General features: G+C 31.2%; 1 protein-coding gene across 1 annotated transcript; it reads left to right on the forward strand.

The window, feature by feature from the left end:
- Positions 1–9,764: 9,764 nt before the first annotated feature.
- Positions 9,765–12,826, forward strand: LOC105203129. The gene is made up of 8 exons (XM_039447261.1): positions 9,765–9,897; positions 10,553–10,762; positions 10,928–11,149; positions 11,230–11,280; positions 11,409–11,471; positions 11,592–11,821; positions 11,975–12,133; positions 12,227–12,826. The coding sequence occupies exons 2-7, from the start codon at positions 10,564–10,566 to the stop codon at positions 12,110–12,112; spliced, it is 903 nt and encodes a 300-aa protein (XP_039303195.1). The 5' UTR covers positions 9,765–9,897; positions 10,553–10,563; the 3' UTR covers positions 12,113–12,133; positions 12,227–12,826.
- The last annotated feature ends 5,203 nt before the right edge of the window (positions 12,827–18,029 follow it).

Genomic DNA, 18,029 nt, shown 5'->3' on the forward strand with positions numbered 1-18,029 from the left:
AAGTCGTGTTTTAAGTTAAATAAAGCTGACCGGAATACGAAGTGTGTTCAAAAAGTAACGGGAATTTTTAAATTTCACGGGTTTGGAGAGTCCGACAGTCAAATTTTTTTTTTGTTTATGTTGGTATACATACCCCTGAAGTATGCTGAAATGTTGAGCTGTATTCATTGTTTACTTTGTCTCTGGCAGCCGCTAAGGTTACACGTATTTTTATGAGCTCGGCGATTTTCGTTTCTCAAAAAAAAATGGATCAAAGAATTTGTATCAAATTGTAGGTTGCGCCGTAGATGCGCTCCACGTTGGCTTGCGGGATAAATGGGCCGTCACAATAAACGTGGCCGAGAGACTGATGTTCTCTTAGTTTTTCTTTATTAATTGAGCACACTAGAACGAGCACTTACATCTCAATCGAGAGATTACTCACAGCCGGCGTAAAACGATCCGATCTGTCGGACGGCTTCTTGCAGAGAGAGCGTCTCGAGAGCCGAGCGCGAACGAAGGCTACCGGAGAGCCGCGAAGATGACGGGCCCGTGTGTGAGCGAAGACTAGAGGGCGCGGGAAACTTAAGCATAGCACGCTTGGCAATGAACGCAAAGAAAATAAATTCTACTTATAGTAATCACAACTCATGAGTAACTTCGAAACTCATTATAAATACCGAACACAAATTTTGCGTAAAAAATAACATAAAGTGTAACAAAGTGTGTGAAATGTTAACAAAGGCCTATGGTGAGTCTGCTATGAGTAAAACAAAAGTTTACGAGTGGTATAATCGTTTCCAAGATGGCCGTGAAGACGTTGAAGATGACGAACGCCAAGGACGCCCCAGCACATCAAGAATCGATGAAAACGTCGAAAAAGTGAAAGAAATGGTTATGAACAATCGCCGAATCACAATCAGAGAAGTCGCTGAAAAAAACGCCCGAATTTATGGAAAAACAATTCATGGCTTTTGCACCACGATAATGCACCTGCTCACACTTCATTGCTTGTTCGTGAATTTTTGGCCAAAAACAATACTGTAATGATGCCCCAGCCTCCATATTCGCCAGACATGGCTCCGTGTGACTTTTTCCAATTTCCAAAAATAAAGGGCCGTCGTTTTACAAGCATAGATGACATTAAAAGCGCATCGCTGAAAGAGCTATCCCAAAGATCGAGTTTGAGAAGTGTTTCGGGGATTGGAAGAAGCGCTGGCATAAGTGCATAATATCTAATGGTGACTATTTTGAAGGCGACAACATTAATGTAGACGAATAAATAAATATTTTTTTCAAAAAACGAAAATTCCCGGTATTTTTTTAACACACCTCGTATTGTTAACCAACATTTGAGTTTTATTAAACCGACACAAGATATTCATAGACTTCCAGAATCTTTACATTATCGCGCAAAATGGAAAGCATCAGCGGAAAAATCATGGTTCTTATATTATAGTTTGCCATGCCTTAAGGGCATTTTAAATCAGGATGCATTCACACATTATTCTTTACTTATAAATAGTATGTACGTATTATTACAAACTGAATATATAACTGAATATATAACTGAATATATAACTGAATATATAACTGCAACTGAACTAAAACAATGTGAACATAACTTGTTGAAGTTTGTTGGCTATTTCGAATTATATTATGGACAACAAAAGATGACTTTTAATGTGCACGCTTTATTGCATATAGTACAATCTGTAAAGAAAACGGGTCCTTTGTGGTCATCTTTAACATTTCCTTTTGAGAGAAATATATACGAATTGAAACAATGTATGATTGGTCCGAACGGAATTGACCAACAAATGTCAAAAAAGTCCTTGGAGATATTGCTCTTTCTAACGAATAACATAGATTATTCTGATATATCTGGCGTGCGTGAATACTGCATAAATTTATTTCAATATAAACATTTGTCAAATTCCGGCACGTGTGAAGAAAACAATGTTGTCTTAATTGACAAATATTATACAGTAAAATGCGATGATGGGATGTATAAAGCATATAAAAAGTGTATCGTTAAAGGTGTCGTATTTCACAGTCAAAAATATCGTAAAGCACGAAGGACGAGCGATACAATGGTTCAGTTGCATTCAGGTGAATATGGACAAATATTACACATCATTCTCTTAAATAATAAATGTCACATTCAAATATCAAAAATTACAATCAGTTCCAACAAACCATTCATACATGTATCGTACATGGATAAGATAGAATCAGAAGATTATGTACATAGCTCAATAGTTCCAATAAGTGATGTAAAAAGCAAGATTATTCATGTAGATGTAGGATATTCTAGATATTTATGCAAACCTCCGAATGTATATGAGATTCAATAATATGGTAATAAATACAATGCTGTTTATAAAAAAATGTTATTGTACATTTTATTTAAAAAAATGTTAATGCAAATGTTATGCAAACCTCAATATAGTTAAAATTATTAATAAGAAATATTATTGTAATAAACAACTTTTTTTTTATTTAAAAAATCTACAATTTATGTCCAGGTATACTAACGTGGTTGAAATTTAATTGTTGGTTAATTTACAGAATGACAATGTCAAAATTTCTAATATAATTATTGCATATAATATAGTAGAAATGCTTAAATTTCTGAGTTGCCAGCATCCTACAAGTTAACCAATGATTAAATTTAAACCTTTGATAGAAATGTGCATTAAGCGGATTATTTTGGATTATATATCCGTTCGATTATTCAAATGTATTTGGATTGACAACAGTATGGATTAGAATGTAATTATTTCGGATTAGAAATAATTCGCGAAAGCGATATTAAAATCAATTACGATTTGTATAGAATTAAAACCGATTATTTTTTAATCCGCTCGTGGATTGAATCGATTAAAACATGCTTAAAACCGATTAAAAAGGATTCCGTTTTAATCAGTTTTAATCGCACATTTTTGGCAGGATTGAAACATTATTGGGCATTACTTAAGAATTAGTAGGAATTAGTAGGCATTAGTGGACATTGGTAGCCATTAGTGGGCATTAGTGGGCATTACTATGTATTATTAGATGGGCATTAATAGATATTTATTATATATTATTAAATTTTATTAGGTATTAATTAATATTATTATCAATTTTAAAGAAATTGAATACAGATTTCAGTTTATAATGATACTTTCCTTTTATTTCATTATCTCGTGTGCCAAATATCGACTGAAAAATCGACTGAATTATCGACTGAACGTGCCGAATCCTAACCTAAATGGCTCGATTCGCAATCGTGTCTTTAACGGTCTCCTCGGTTACCTGTTAGATTATCTGCTACACTGATACAAAATTTACATTTAGACTATTATAGAATCTGTTTGGGGTGCGGATTCTATATAATCCATGTCGTGTGCGGACACGTTTGTCCATTACAAAAATTTGTGCAAGATTGCTGATGCAATCATCAGACGCAATACTAGATTTTTGATTCCAACTTTATACTTGTTCCACTATTATTTACATACTGGTTGCATTGCTGTTGCACAAAAAGGTTCGTATTTTCAGAACATTAGAAAGAGCTTGCAGTGTTATATATGTTAAATGCAATTAATTTATGGTTTTATTTTCTAACCAAAAATGTAACCTTACGTATTTCTTTATAATTTTATACAATTATGTTTTTTTATCAAATCTATTAGAATTCAATCTTTATTCAGTAGTAAATAAACATTTATTTTTAAATTTAAGTTTATAAATTTTCTTCTAGTGTCACAACTTATTACTTGTCATACGAAGCAATCGAGGACGCAACTTAGTGTTAAAATTATTTTTAGCAATACATTTTTAAGAACAACACAAATGATATATTATTGTATTTAACAAACTATAGTCTATGGTATCATTTTTACTATTAAAATAAAATGTGTATGTAACCATATGTATATGTACATAAATTATACTAAACTATTATCTTAAAAATGTATATTTTATAGATGATAGATACCGACGATTTTGCAAAAGAACTTAAGGATTCGCAGCAATCGACCTGTTCAGAAGATTTTTTTACGGAAGCTGAAACAGCTTTGAATTTAAAAATCCCTTCAACTTTAAAAAATTTATTAATAATTAATGGTTTCGAAAATGAAATCATTGTAGCTAATATAAATGATACTGACTTATCAGAAATTGTATCATTTGCAAGAAATGAGTTATATAATATTACAGACAAAAAGGATTTGCCAAAATATTATGGCCCGTACTGGAAAAATCCTTCATTGTTTCAATTTGTGCCCAAGCATAAAAATATAATAACTTTGCTATCTAAATACTACAAGAAAAAATTATTAAATAAAAACATTTTAGAAAGTATGTGTGAAGTTGAAAAAAAAATAGATAAAGGAACTAAAAAAAAGCAGAAATTAATTCGATCAAATTTAAATTTAACTGAAGCAAGTACTTCTCAATCAGTTTCAACCGTAAGTAATAAAATAAAAAATAATTTATTGTTACCTCTGTCTGATGAATTATTGCAAACTACATTATTAGAAGAAAATAAATCAGTAAGAAGAGCTATTATTTCTTGGACGCAAAGTAAAGTAAACCAAGCTGGATGTGAAGTTTTGCGAAATTTTCTTGATCAAATAATTATAACAACGAGTATGGAAAGAGATGAATTGAAATGCATTATAACATGTTTTTGTGGGTCAAATTATACTATATCTAAATTTTCGAAAAAATACTTAAATTCAAAACGTTGGATTTATGCTAACTTTCAGACACATTTATTTAAAAAGCATATACAAAATAGAGATATAGTAACTACTAAATTTACAGGTAAAAACACTCTTATTACTAAGTACCCAGTAAACATTGGATATTCTATGTATATACATGTAGTGTCCGTAATGTGAAAAAAATATCCTGTACTTGTCATGTACATACATAGAATATTCAGAAATGTATATACATTTATGAATATTCATAAAATATAGTATATATATACATGGTACGCATATTCATTCAAGATGACAGCTGGAATATACATAGTACGTACGTCATGTACATTTCATGTATGTACATTGAATGCACATACATACGATATACATGGATGTATATACGTTTATAAATATTCATAAAATATTGTATAGATATACATGATACGCATATTCATTCAAAATGACAGCTGGAATATACATAATACGTACATCATGTACATTTCATGTATGTAGATCGAATGCACATACATACGATATACATGGATGTATATACGTTTATAAATATTCATAAAATATCGTATAGATATACATGGTACGCATATTCATTCAAAATGACAGCTGGAATATACATAATACGTACGTCATGTACATTTCATGTATGTACATCGAATGCACATACATACGATATACATGGATGTATATATATTTATGAATATTTATAGAATATTTATAGATTAGTATGAATATATGTGGTATGTATATATATTCATTCGAGATGTTAATCTCAATATCCGTAAAGGCGATCACACGTAAAAAAGTTTTACTCGTAATCATAACATCGTAAGCATATATAATCGACCAATCACAATCGAGTATTTTAAAACGTAAGACCGCACTTTTGATTATGATGCTTGATTTACCTACGGCCTTACAATTACGACTAAAATTTTTTTACGTGTGATGGCCTTAAGAATATTATATACATAATGTATTAATGTAAAATACATAACGTATTAATGTGAATATACATAATACGTTCCATCCATGTACATCAAATTCACGTAGATATGCGTGAAAATAGTGCTGTTACTATTTTTCTATAAGGGATAGGGCGTTCAATCTATAGCATTATTAAAAAAATATAATTGATATTATCCCAGATAACATTTTGACATCCATTGTATATCCATACATATACATCAATGGATACGATTTGGTAAAAGTATAGATTTATTATCCCAATATATAATATATATGTGACTTCTCGGTTATAATTTAATTATTCAATGAAGAGTGTAAAAAATAAATAATTATGAAACATATTTTTCAAATATATATTTTTTAATATATTAATATATTTATCACGAGTTCAATAAACTGACCGATCTGATCATTTAGTGGCACTAGTCGATTTTAACACATAAATTGCGTGCAAATCGAGCAATGACTGTATCACGAATCTTATTTGGAGATTTTCTTGCTATGAATGATTTTTATATTCCGAAAGGCGGAAAGCGCCCGGCAATGGCCAAAATTACGATGATGCGAACACTTACTGCAGCATATTTACGATAAGGAAACAAAATTAGCTGCGAGTAAATAAATGGCGATTAATATGCGCTAATTAGACAAAACGCCCTTTGCAGCTAGGCCCCAGAGTGATACGTGCATGTGCGCGCTAGGCCGCGGCGACAACGCGCTTATTGGTTATTGGCCAGCGCATCGCGCTTCATTGTTGCATATTTCGCGGGGTGGCACTCCTATCGATTCTTTATCGAGCAGGATCTAACCTCGTTCTCTTCTTGTCCGAGTCGTCTACAACGGTCGCGGGTCGACTCGCCGTTCTTTCTATCCTTTTCGTGGCCGCGTGGCCTGAGGCGATTGCCTCAGGCCACGCGGAGGATCGTATCTTTCGTGTGTGATTTAAAAGAAAGAAGAAATATCGCAAGCTGGTGAGTAGTTTTTCTATAAAGCCACAATTCTCTTGTCGCATCTCTGCTCGCTCTGTCGCCTACCATATTTTCGAGTCGTACTGGCAACGCTGCCGCCATTTAGTGAATTTCATCATTTTCGGTGAAATTATTTCAAGTGAGCGAAGCGACCGGTTAGCGAAATGAGCAACCGAGCGAGACAGAGTTGAACAGAGTCGGCTAGCATAGAATAATACACGTATAGAATCCTTTTTTAAAAAAAAAGTTCTTTTCTCAATAACATTTGTGAATATTAGTATGTGATAATGTGAATGGAACGCGTGCAAATAAAAAAACTCTGTAATAATCTATTTATAGGCAGATGGCATTGGCTTTCGCATTCAGAAGGTGGACTGAGACCGCGCGCAGCTCATACAGCGATCTATGTTCAGGAAACAGACTCTCTTTATGTTTTCGGCGGCTATGATCTCAATTACATACTCAGTAACTTAGAAATATACAGGTTTAGCACAAGTCAATGGGAAGACGAATATGGAAATGTATTAGGTAAGTACACAAATTAATGCACAAACAAAGTTTCACTCAAGAAATTTAAAACAATATTATATATTTCTTAATAATTTCTTTATAACTTTTGTAATTGTATTTTGATTACGTTTTTGTCTTCTTTTCTAACGTATAATGAATCATGTTTTATAATGTGGAATGACAACAGTTTTTTTTATATTTTGCGACATCTAAAAATAAAAAATAACTTTAAACTACATTCGTAGAAGGCGCAACATCTGCCGAGTATCTGGATCCAACATTGATCGCTATGGAATTACAATGCAATCCTGGTACCAAAGAGATATACGGCCTACCGACATCAACTTTAATTTGGAAGCTACTTTATAGTATCAAAGATAATAATACATTAGGTCAACACGGTTCGCGAGAATTCAGGAATATGCATAAGGACAAGGAGAACGAGAAGAGCAAAAGTACCATTAGGATCGGTAGGAACGATGATCCCAGATGAAAGCATGTCCACGACATGTAAGACCAAGATATTCGCAAATATCAACAAGGTAATAAGTGACTCGTTCATTAATTTAATATCTCGAAACAATCTTGAAAATCTCCGGAACAATACACTGTTAACTTCGTATTTAGTTTGTGTAAAGATATAAAATAAAGATATAAGCACTATATGTATATACATATATATAAAAAAAACTTATATTTTTTTTATGAAAAATTTCATAAATAAAAATTCATCAAATCTAGTTAAAGTGATCTTTAGAACAACTTTGTATAGAATTTTATATATTCAAGATTCTTCACGAAATATTTAATGCTACCTATTTGTACAATTAGACTTAAATTAATATTTTATTACATATTTGTTTATTAAAGATATCGCAGAAACTTGGAAAACTTGTACAAAAAACACGCGGCGATGCAACGGATATGCAGAATGACGACGTGAAATGGGAAGAGCGAATCGTGGAGGGATTCGCAGAAGAAAATTGTTTTTGATCCAGAGTATCCGAAAGTAACTACTGATTCACTAAAAGTTGAACAGAGCTAACTATTGATAAATTACTCAAACCGAGTCCTCGATATGGTCACGCCGCATGTAAATATTAAGGTCCGTACGACATATAGCATTTATATTATATTAATGCATTTTTTCTTGCGTTTATTCAATGCATTCTTTATAAGTACAGAAAGATGTTATAATATATCGAAAGATATTAGTTTCTTTTCTCCATGTATATTCGCTTGGCACATCTTGGCATTATTACGTGCATGTAAACATTAGATTAATCTATTTTAAATAAAAAATAAAATGCCAAGCATTAGCGGACTACTTTCAATGTTTCGGTTTTTATATGACTAAAGTACTATGTGATAGAATAAAAAATAAATAAAGTCTCAAGTGATAGGTCTATAATATTTGATGAAACAAATAATCGCGTTTGTATCATAGTTAACCAAATTGTTGAAATTGCGAAAGAGTACTTATAAAGAATGCGATTTCTTTCAATGATATTTCGCGATTAAACTTCCTTCCACAGTAGTTGTATTTAAGGTAACAATGTTACAAATAATGGGATCACATCCGAATCATAACAATTTTTTGTATACGGAGAAATATGAAAAAATCTTTTTTATTTTTTAAATAATCAGAGGAAAGTTACGATCGCGTTACGTTTAACATTTAGAAATGATATTCCTGAATAATAGCGTTATATGAATATTACAAATACTTACAATATATTGTACTATTTTACTTCTATAACAATTAAATATATATATATATATATAACCCAATTAAAAATATAAAATATATATTAAGAATATAAATTATTGTGAAAGCAACAAATTTAGCTACAAAATAGAGTAATAGCAGAGTAACAAAATGGATGATATGGATTAGCTAATATTATTGTATAATGAAGAAAACATACAATTGAATATTTATATACTACTGTCCCCGTTATTGGTTTCATGAATTATCTCGCGCATTTTAGAGCATTTTGATGATATGCTATCGGTATTCGCTCGATCATTATTTGTCGTGTCTAAAAATCAAATGTTTTCGTTGAATCGATTTAAAAATTAGTTGTTTTTTTTATTATATATAGAAATGAAAAAGTGTCGATTTTAAAGGTGTATATCGAATAGCAAAATTCCAAGTCTTGTACTAAGTATCGCCAATATTTCGGATAATGCCAACGACAAATCGTTTTTATGAAAACGATTTTTAAATCTCAAAATTCTGCTGAAATATGATTTCTGAATTTATAGCGTATTTAACGTCTTCTCTTCGATTGCACAAAGAATTGCGGGCCCCAACGTGATACGTGCATGTGCGCGCTAGGCCGCGACACGGCAACGCGCTTATTGGTTATTGACCAGCATCGCGCTTCATTGTCGCGCATTTCGCGGAGTGGCACTCCTATCGATCCTTTGTCGAGCAGGATCTATCCTTTTTCTCGATCTTTTCCTGTGCTGTGCAACCACTGCAGTAAACGGTCGCGTCATAGTAATTTTGGCTGTTGCCGGGCACTTTCCTCCTTTCAGCAGTCAACGATCGTTCGTAATTCAGATTGAAGTTAAAAGATCTTTTATCCTTGGAGATATCTCCAAGGATTCGTGATACGCTCAATCTACACGCATCAAGGATCGGGTTGCGTAATTTCAACACCAACAACGGTCGACCCGCCATTCGTTTAATCCTCTTCGTGGCCTGAGGCCTGAGGCGAATCTTTCGTGTGTGAAAGAAGAGATATCGCGTACCGGTGAGTAGCTTTTCTATAAAACCGTACTTCTCTTGTCTCATCTCTGCTCGCTCTGGAACCGTCGCGTGGGTTACCATATTTTCGAGTAATGCTCACGCGACATTCCGATCGTTATCTCGATCGTCCGTATTCCTACCTCGAAAAACGAGGATTCTTCCTTGTTTCTGTTTGCTTTGTCTCGCGTGCTCCGTTTTACCATACGCAAAACAGAGACAGATAGGAACAAGAACTCCTCTTCTTTTATAGAAGGACTCTAAATACGGGTATTAATCTATGCTAGCCGACTTTGTAGTCTCGCTCGGTCGCTCATTTCGCTGACCGATCGCTTTGCTCACTTCAAATAATTTTGCCTAGAATGATCATTTTGCATAGAATGATGAAATTCACTAATGGCGGCAGCGTTGCCAGGAGTCCTTGTTCCTATCTGTCTCTGTTTTGCGTATGATAAAATGGAGTACGCGAGACAAAGCAAACAGAAACAAGAAAGAATCCTCGTTTTTCAAGGAAGGATACGGGCGATCGAGATGACGATCGGAATGTCGCGTGAGCATTACGTCATATTGCGTGCGTGTGTATGTGTGTCGCGTCTGCATTTCATAATTCACTGCCAATACTGAAAATCTGTAATACGTAATTAATGGAAAAAATATTACAGAATAATTAAAAATGCCTTGGCTTGTGATAAAATTCAATTTGGAAAACATTGTAGAAGCGGTGCCAAAAAATTGGTATTGTAAAGAAACATCTTCTTGTTACTGGCCGCCAGATACTTGCAATCATTCAATTAGCGAAAAGATAAAAAATCAATATAGTCCAGATCCTTTATTGTGGGAAACACATCCCGCTGAAATATTGGGACAATATGGTAAGCCTTCTCTTCATATTTTATAACTCTTTCAATGTATTCTCATTTTTTCTCTTCTTATTCTCTCATGTATATTCTCTGATGTGTAGACTGCGAGTAATAATATTATCCTAATGTCCATTTAATATATACCTTTATGACTTTTACAAAATATTTTTTGCTTAGATGATTTTAAAATTGCTAAGAAAAAGGCCAATAAAGCCAAAAGTACTAATGAGCTTTCCTCGAATAATGAAGATTTTAAAAAGAAAAAGATACTAAAAAAACACAAAGATAATAAAACGCGACATAATACAGATACCGATAATACATCATTAGATGAATATTCAAATGATGGAAATAGTTACCCCGTCACATCTTTTCTGAATTCGGAAAAATCAGTGAATGGTAAATACCATCGATGAATAAAACCCACAATTAAACTGTTTATGTATTTAATAATATATATAATTTCTTTAATTTGACAGACACTCATCAAATTACTGTTCAGCATAAACGTACAGAAAAAAATATAAATAGTGAGTATATTAATTGTGAGAAATAGTAGAGTTCTAAATGTCATCTAATATATGGTGGCAACAAATTATAAAAGAAAGTTTCATATATAAAAAGTAATATATTAATATATTAATTTATTTTTTAATAGATGCTTCAAATTTAATTGTTATAAGTAAGGATGCTTTTTCAAAATATCAGTTATTAAATTCAAGTGAGTAAATTATGTTTGTAATAATGTTATTCCTTTACATTTCTATTTACATGAATATTTCTATTTACATATATGTTTGTGTGAAATGTTAGCAAATTATTATTGATTCTTAAATTTCAGAATATCAAGAGGAGGTACTGAAGGAAATAAACTTACTACATCTAAAAATTAATGATATATCGGATAGCATAAAAGTTATCATTAATAGTGCGAAAGTAAACACCGAAACTGTTGTCCAAAATGATAGATCGGAAGTTTTAAAAATCATACATTTATTTCCGATGACCGAAAAATCATTAATTGAGGTGGAAGATTGGATTAACTCATCAATAGATAATAAAGAAGCACTGGTATGAATAAACTTTCTATCTCAATTTATATGAATTTTGTCCCTCTGTAATAAATTTGCATTAAAATTAAAAATATGTATTTAAAATATGTATTAAAATTTATTGTTGATTTCTCTATTAGCTTTCATTTAAAAAAAAAACTTTATATTTCAGACTAAAGAGTTAAGTCATATAGGAGGCACCACCTTAAAGGAATTGATTAAAAAATTAATGTACAGATTATTCTTTAATGAAGTTGGAATGTTATACTCATGGGAAGGGGCCAAAAAAAGAAGGTTTTCAAAAACTTAAATATTGCAGCTGTTATTTTAGGTAAATACCATAAGCTTTAATAGATTTGTGATCTCATAAGTCAAATATTTTTATTTTATGCACATTATTTATTTTCTTATTTATGATTTTCAGATGTAGTTCGTGTAAATCCGAAATTTCAAAACGCCACTGAAATTGAAGCAATTAATTATATAAAATCTTGGCTCGTTAGAAGTAAGGATCGATATAACAACGAACGGAGAAAGACTAACCAAATTGTAAACAACACTCAGGAAGAAACCAATCAAGTTGACTCTCCGTAGACTCAACACTAACGACAAAGATACGTATTTATAATTTTTAATATCCATGCGAAATGTAACATTTCATCGAGGCCGCTTCGATAATTGAAAAACTAGTATATTCATGTGATAATTATTTTCATGCGATAATTATTTTCATTGATTGCACAAGTCATGTCTATATAATTGATAGGATTATATGTTTGACACTTTACGTAGACAATTGTTTACTGCAATGTGTCAATGATTTAACTTTAAAACGGTCCTCCTAGACACTCGATATTACTGATCGTTTAAACTGGTTTTTAACATTGATGGATACAGATACATTATCAGAAATGATAGTGTGTAGATTTTAAATAACTTTTGATCCCGTACACTGCATTTAATGGGTGTGTAGGGAATCCGGTAATTTTTTTAAGTATTTTTTAAATATATACTGTATTTCGAATAAAAATGAATCAAAAAAGAGTTTTCGAGAAAAACGTTCTCGACATATTAAAAAGAAGGTAAATCAATCTCTAGCAATTATTAACAGTACTTATCAATTTTGTGTTCAAAATTCAATGAATGAGACAACAAACGTTGAAACCGATCACTCGCTTGATGAAACCGATTACAGCTACTCAAATAATAAAATTGATTATTATTCTGATAGCGAGGACACTGGTTCGCGTTATATAGACATTGACAATTTAACATTCAACGAACAACCCACCCATAGTTGTGCTAACGTAATTAAAAATACAAATTTGCGTTTGAATCATATCAAAAATAGTGATCAGCTATCTACAAAAATTGCTACTTGGGCTGTCAAAAACAACATTCGTTTTTCTTCACTAAGACAACTGCTTAGTATTCTACGCAAAGATCCTTTTTGTTGCAAAGATTTACCAACAGATCCTCGCACTCTTTTAAAAACGCCTAATAAATCATATGATAAAAAAGTAGGATCCGGTTTATATCACTATTTCGGGGTAGCTGAAACATTAAATTCTTTATGTATTTCTCTAAATATAAATGTAACATCCAGCACAGAGTTTTTTCTTGCAGTTAATATTGATGGGCTACCTTTGAGTAAAAGTTCTGCAAGTTCGTTTTGGCCTATTTTGTGTTCCGTTAAATCAATCGAAGCTCTTAAAAATAAAGTTTTCTTAGTAGCTCTCTATCATGGAAATGAAAAACCGAATTCTAATGATTTTTTACTTGATTTTGTTAATGAATGTGCAAAGTTAACAACAGATGGCATATTAATCAAGACTGTAAAATGTAATTTTAAAATTCAAATGTTAATCTGCGATACACCTGCTAAATCATTTGTTCTATCAGTCAAAAGTCATTCAGGCTACTTTTCTTGCACAAAGTGCAATCAAGAAGGGGAAATGATTAATAATGTTATTTGTTTTATTGAAACGGAAAATCTTGTAAAAAGAACAAATGAGTCTTTTAGAAATAAAGTTCATCCAGAACATCACATTGGTGAAACTCTTTTAATTAATATTCCAAGCTTTGATATTATTGATAATGTGCCTCTGGATTACATGCACAATCTTTTGTTAGGCGGAACTAAGAGATTGCTGTGCAATAAACGCTATGGGTGGATATTTGGTAAACCTCCTCACAAATTACGTGCCAAACATGTTAATGATATTACTAATTTACTTTTTAAATTACAAAAATATATTCCTTGTGAATTTTTAAGAAAGACTCGATCTATAGTAGAATGCAAGCGATATAAAGCAACTGAATTTAGACTTTTTTTACTATATACAGGCCCAATAGTCTTAAAGCAAGTATTGTCTCCTAAAGTTTACAATAATTTTATTACACTCAGCTTGGCGAGCACTATCTTAATTAGTAATTATTATTCAGAGCATGAACGTTATATTTCTTACGCTCACGAGCTCATAAAGCATTTTATTACTAATTCTATTCAAATCTATGGTCCAGATTTCATTTCACATAACATACTCGTACACAGTTTGTTGCACTTGAGCGATTGTGTAAGATTATTCGGTTCGCTAGACAACTTTAGTGCTTTTCCATTTGAAAATTTTCTGCAAAAGTTAAAAAAAATGGTTCGTAAAAGTTCCCAACCCCTGCAACAAGTTGTTCGTCGAATCGTTGAAGAGAATGTTTTAATGTCTACTAAGAATACTGATAATAATTTGTCTACAGAATTGTTAATGGAACATTCTGATGGACCCTTAATAAATACTTGTAATCCTCCTCAGTACAAAAAACTTAAAACTATCGAATATTGTTTAAATATTAATAAAATTGCTGACCGATTTGTACAGTTGAAAAATAAAACAATAGTTGAAATAAAAAATTTTGTTACCCATAAAGATTCAGCAGCTTTTTTAGGTTATAGCTACAGTTTACAAAATGATTTTTACTCCAAGCCATGTAATTCATCTTTGTTCGACATACAGTATATGAAAAAAATTAATAATTTACTTGAAATGTGGTCTGTTGATAACATAAGTAGGAAGTTAATAGTTCTACCATATAGAGGTCAATACGTTACTTTTCCACTATTACACATAAGTGTAATGGTGGAAAAGTAACGTATTACATAATACTTATGTAAATGTAAAACTTTAACTCTGATTATAAAATCAGAGTTAAAGTTTTTATTTAAACAAATGTTTTAATATAATTGTTAAACAGAACATACATTTTTCAATTCAACTTTATTGCGTTTTTATATAGTGTGAGTTATTATAAAAATATTAAATCTAAATATGTGTAAAATTTTTGTAACCATTTGGTTTATGTACAAAAAGTTAAGGTTACTGATGCCTTACTGCAGCCATATTCATATTACATATACTAACAAAACTCTAATAAATATTCATGAACAAATTGTTATAGATCTACTTGCTCGTTTAAAAGCCTTTTATCAGTAATAAACAAAAAATTAAATAACCTTTAAACTAACAAGAGCATTGTGTTCAAATTTTACACAAATACACGAACGTAATAATAGAACAATCTGTAAACTTTTTATATTCTTAGTAATGCTTTTGAGGTACCACTATCATTAAATTCATCTGGTGAAATATAAACCATCTAAATTTTGTATACTGATACCAAAAACTTAGTTACCGAACCATTTTGTTATAAGGCTACCAGATTGTTTAGTCAAAACAATTATATATTTAGTAATTATAAGGATAAAATTTTGATGGTTTATATTTTACCATACGTCTGGTCAACTTAAAATATTATTCTTAGTGTATAATCAAATACGCATTCAAATAAATGATTTATTTTGACATATTATTCAAGAAAAAGATCATAGCATTTCTTGTTTCCACATCATAATTCAATATGGGTGTAGTAAGGGATCAGGAGCCTTAAACACAACGTTAATTGTTTTATTAATTCCTTTACATCAACAAATCGTCTCAGCTGCTATAAGTATTTAATTCTTAAGAAGTTGATTATTTTTTTTTACACAAAAATATATATTTTCCGGTATTATATGAAATGCTCGATGTATCTCAGTGATTCGATCTGATCGACAAAGGGAGTAGTCTGATATGCACATGAACATACGCCATATTATACGTGATAGCGTTTAATTGATTTTTATAGATTATAAGATCGATGTCAGACGAGACACTGAGATAGTCATTAGCACATAGAGACTGATGCTTTTCATATAGATAAAATATATATTTATATATATACATATATTATTTAGATTAGAGTTCTCATGCAGTATATTATACGTAAGTTGTGCCTGTGTAAAGCGTGTGAATGTATTGTACCTGAGAATATGAGTACATGAGGGAAATTGTGAATATTAGAGTATGTGTAATTACAAGAATGAGAGAGAGAGAGAGAGAGAGAGAGAGAGAGAGAGAGAGAGAGAGAAAGTAAGCAAAGAGAAGGAAAAGGAGAGAAAGAGAGAAATGAACAGAGGGAGAGTGCAAAAGAAAAAGAATGAGAGAGAAAAAGAACTAGAAAGCCACGATAATGATATACATAAACGTGGCATATACGTCGTTGTAGACACATATAGGAGGTATATAAGATTGTATGTATTAATTATTAATAGTATTAATATGGAACAAACATTTTGATTTGTTTAATAACTTTTCAAATAAATAATGTATTTATTTAGAATAAGTTTATTTTGTAACTTAAGTTAGCATACCTTCATTTTTTAAGTTTCTTATTTATAGAATGCTTTAATCAAAGAAATAATGTCTAATATTTTGTTCAAAATACTTCAAAGTTTAATTTTAATGTAATATTTATGAATATAGTACATTAAAAAATAAATTTATATATATACATATATACATGTATTAGTAAATTTATATTTCTTTCCATAAACATATAATCCTTTACCTATTTCAATATAGGTATAGAGTATGCATATGGAAAAGTACCTATATATACATGTAAATACCTTAGAACATTTATACTGGAAGAGGCATAGTCTATCTGGCGTACGTAGTAAAAGTATTGCCAACATCTATCTATCCTTATCAGTACGAAATCTGTCAATGCACTTATGCGATTGGATAATATATATACACATATACATATGTTTTAGTTTGTCACACATACACACATGCAACATGATTGACGCATGCGTATCGAGTAAAATGTATCAATAAGGTATAATAGATGTTGACGGCACACGCCCCTTCCAATATGTATATGTTCTAAGGTAAATACATGTACATAGAAATATATATACATGCAAGGAAGTACATAAAAGATATTTTCGTAATTAAATTTATGTATATATCATGTATATTGTGTCACTGACATATTCTATGTGTGTATAATAGTGATTTACAAACGATGTATATTGGATATCTTCAAAATGTACAAATATAACACGTACAGTATAGCGCGTAGCATTCGCACATGTCTATATAATATCCAATGTACGTCGTTTATGTATCAATGTATAAAATATATCCTAGAAAATTTTGACATTCATTATAATACATTGCATATACATCTGTGAGTATCTCATATATATATATATATATATTTACATACTGATGTATATCAATGTATATACACTGAATGTCAAATTGTTATCTGAGGACATATTCTATGCACATACAATGATACATAAACGACGTACATTGAATATACACAGAATGAACAATGAATATACATTGAATGTACATTAAATGTGCACTGAATGTACATTGAATGCATATGCATGAAATATTCGACAAATATACACATGTATATTGCATAGATATACAGTGTACATCCAGCGCGTTGCATTTGCATATACCTACGATATCCAATGTACGCCGTTTGCGTATCACTGTATGTGCATAGGATATACACTGAATGTGCACTGAATGTACATAGAATGCATATACATGGAACATTCGACAAATATACACATGTATATTGCATGGATGTCCAGTGTACATACAGCGCGTTGCTTTTGCATATACCTACGATATCCAATGTACGTCGTTTGTGTGTCACTGTATGTGCATAGAACATACAATATCCACTGAAGTATATGCAATGTATATACATTGCATGTTAAAATGTTTACTGGGTATATTCCAAATGTACTACCAAAATCTCCAAACACAAAGTTATGTCAAAATATCGAAAATGCAGATACTGAAAGTATAAATAAAAGTCAATATAAA

The sequence above is a fragment of the Solenopsis invicta genome, chromosome 3 (genome assembly GCF_016802725.1).
Source record: "Solenopsis invicta isolate M01_SB chromosome 3, UNIL_Sinv_3.0, whole genome shotgun sequence".
NCBI classification, from domain to species: Eukaryota; Metazoa; Arthropoda; class Insecta; order Hymenoptera; family Formicidae; genus Solenopsis; species Solenopsis invicta.

What these genes read in the sequence shown, in the direction of transcription:
- LOC105203129 (XM_039447261.1), top strand. Translation starts at nt 10,564, where the DNA reads ATGCCTTGGCTTGTGATAAAATTCAATTTGGAAAACATTGTAGAAGCG. An exon ending in TGAAATATTGGGACAATATG is followed by an intron (nt 10,763 to 10,927) that starts GTAAGCCTTCTC and finishes TTTTTTGCTTAG; the next exon opens with ATGATTTTAAAATTGCTAAG. An exon ending in TTCGGAAAAATCAGTGAATG is followed by an intron (nt 11,150 to 11,229) that starts GTAAATACCATC and finishes TTAATTTGACAG; the next exon opens with ACACTCATCAAATTACTGTT.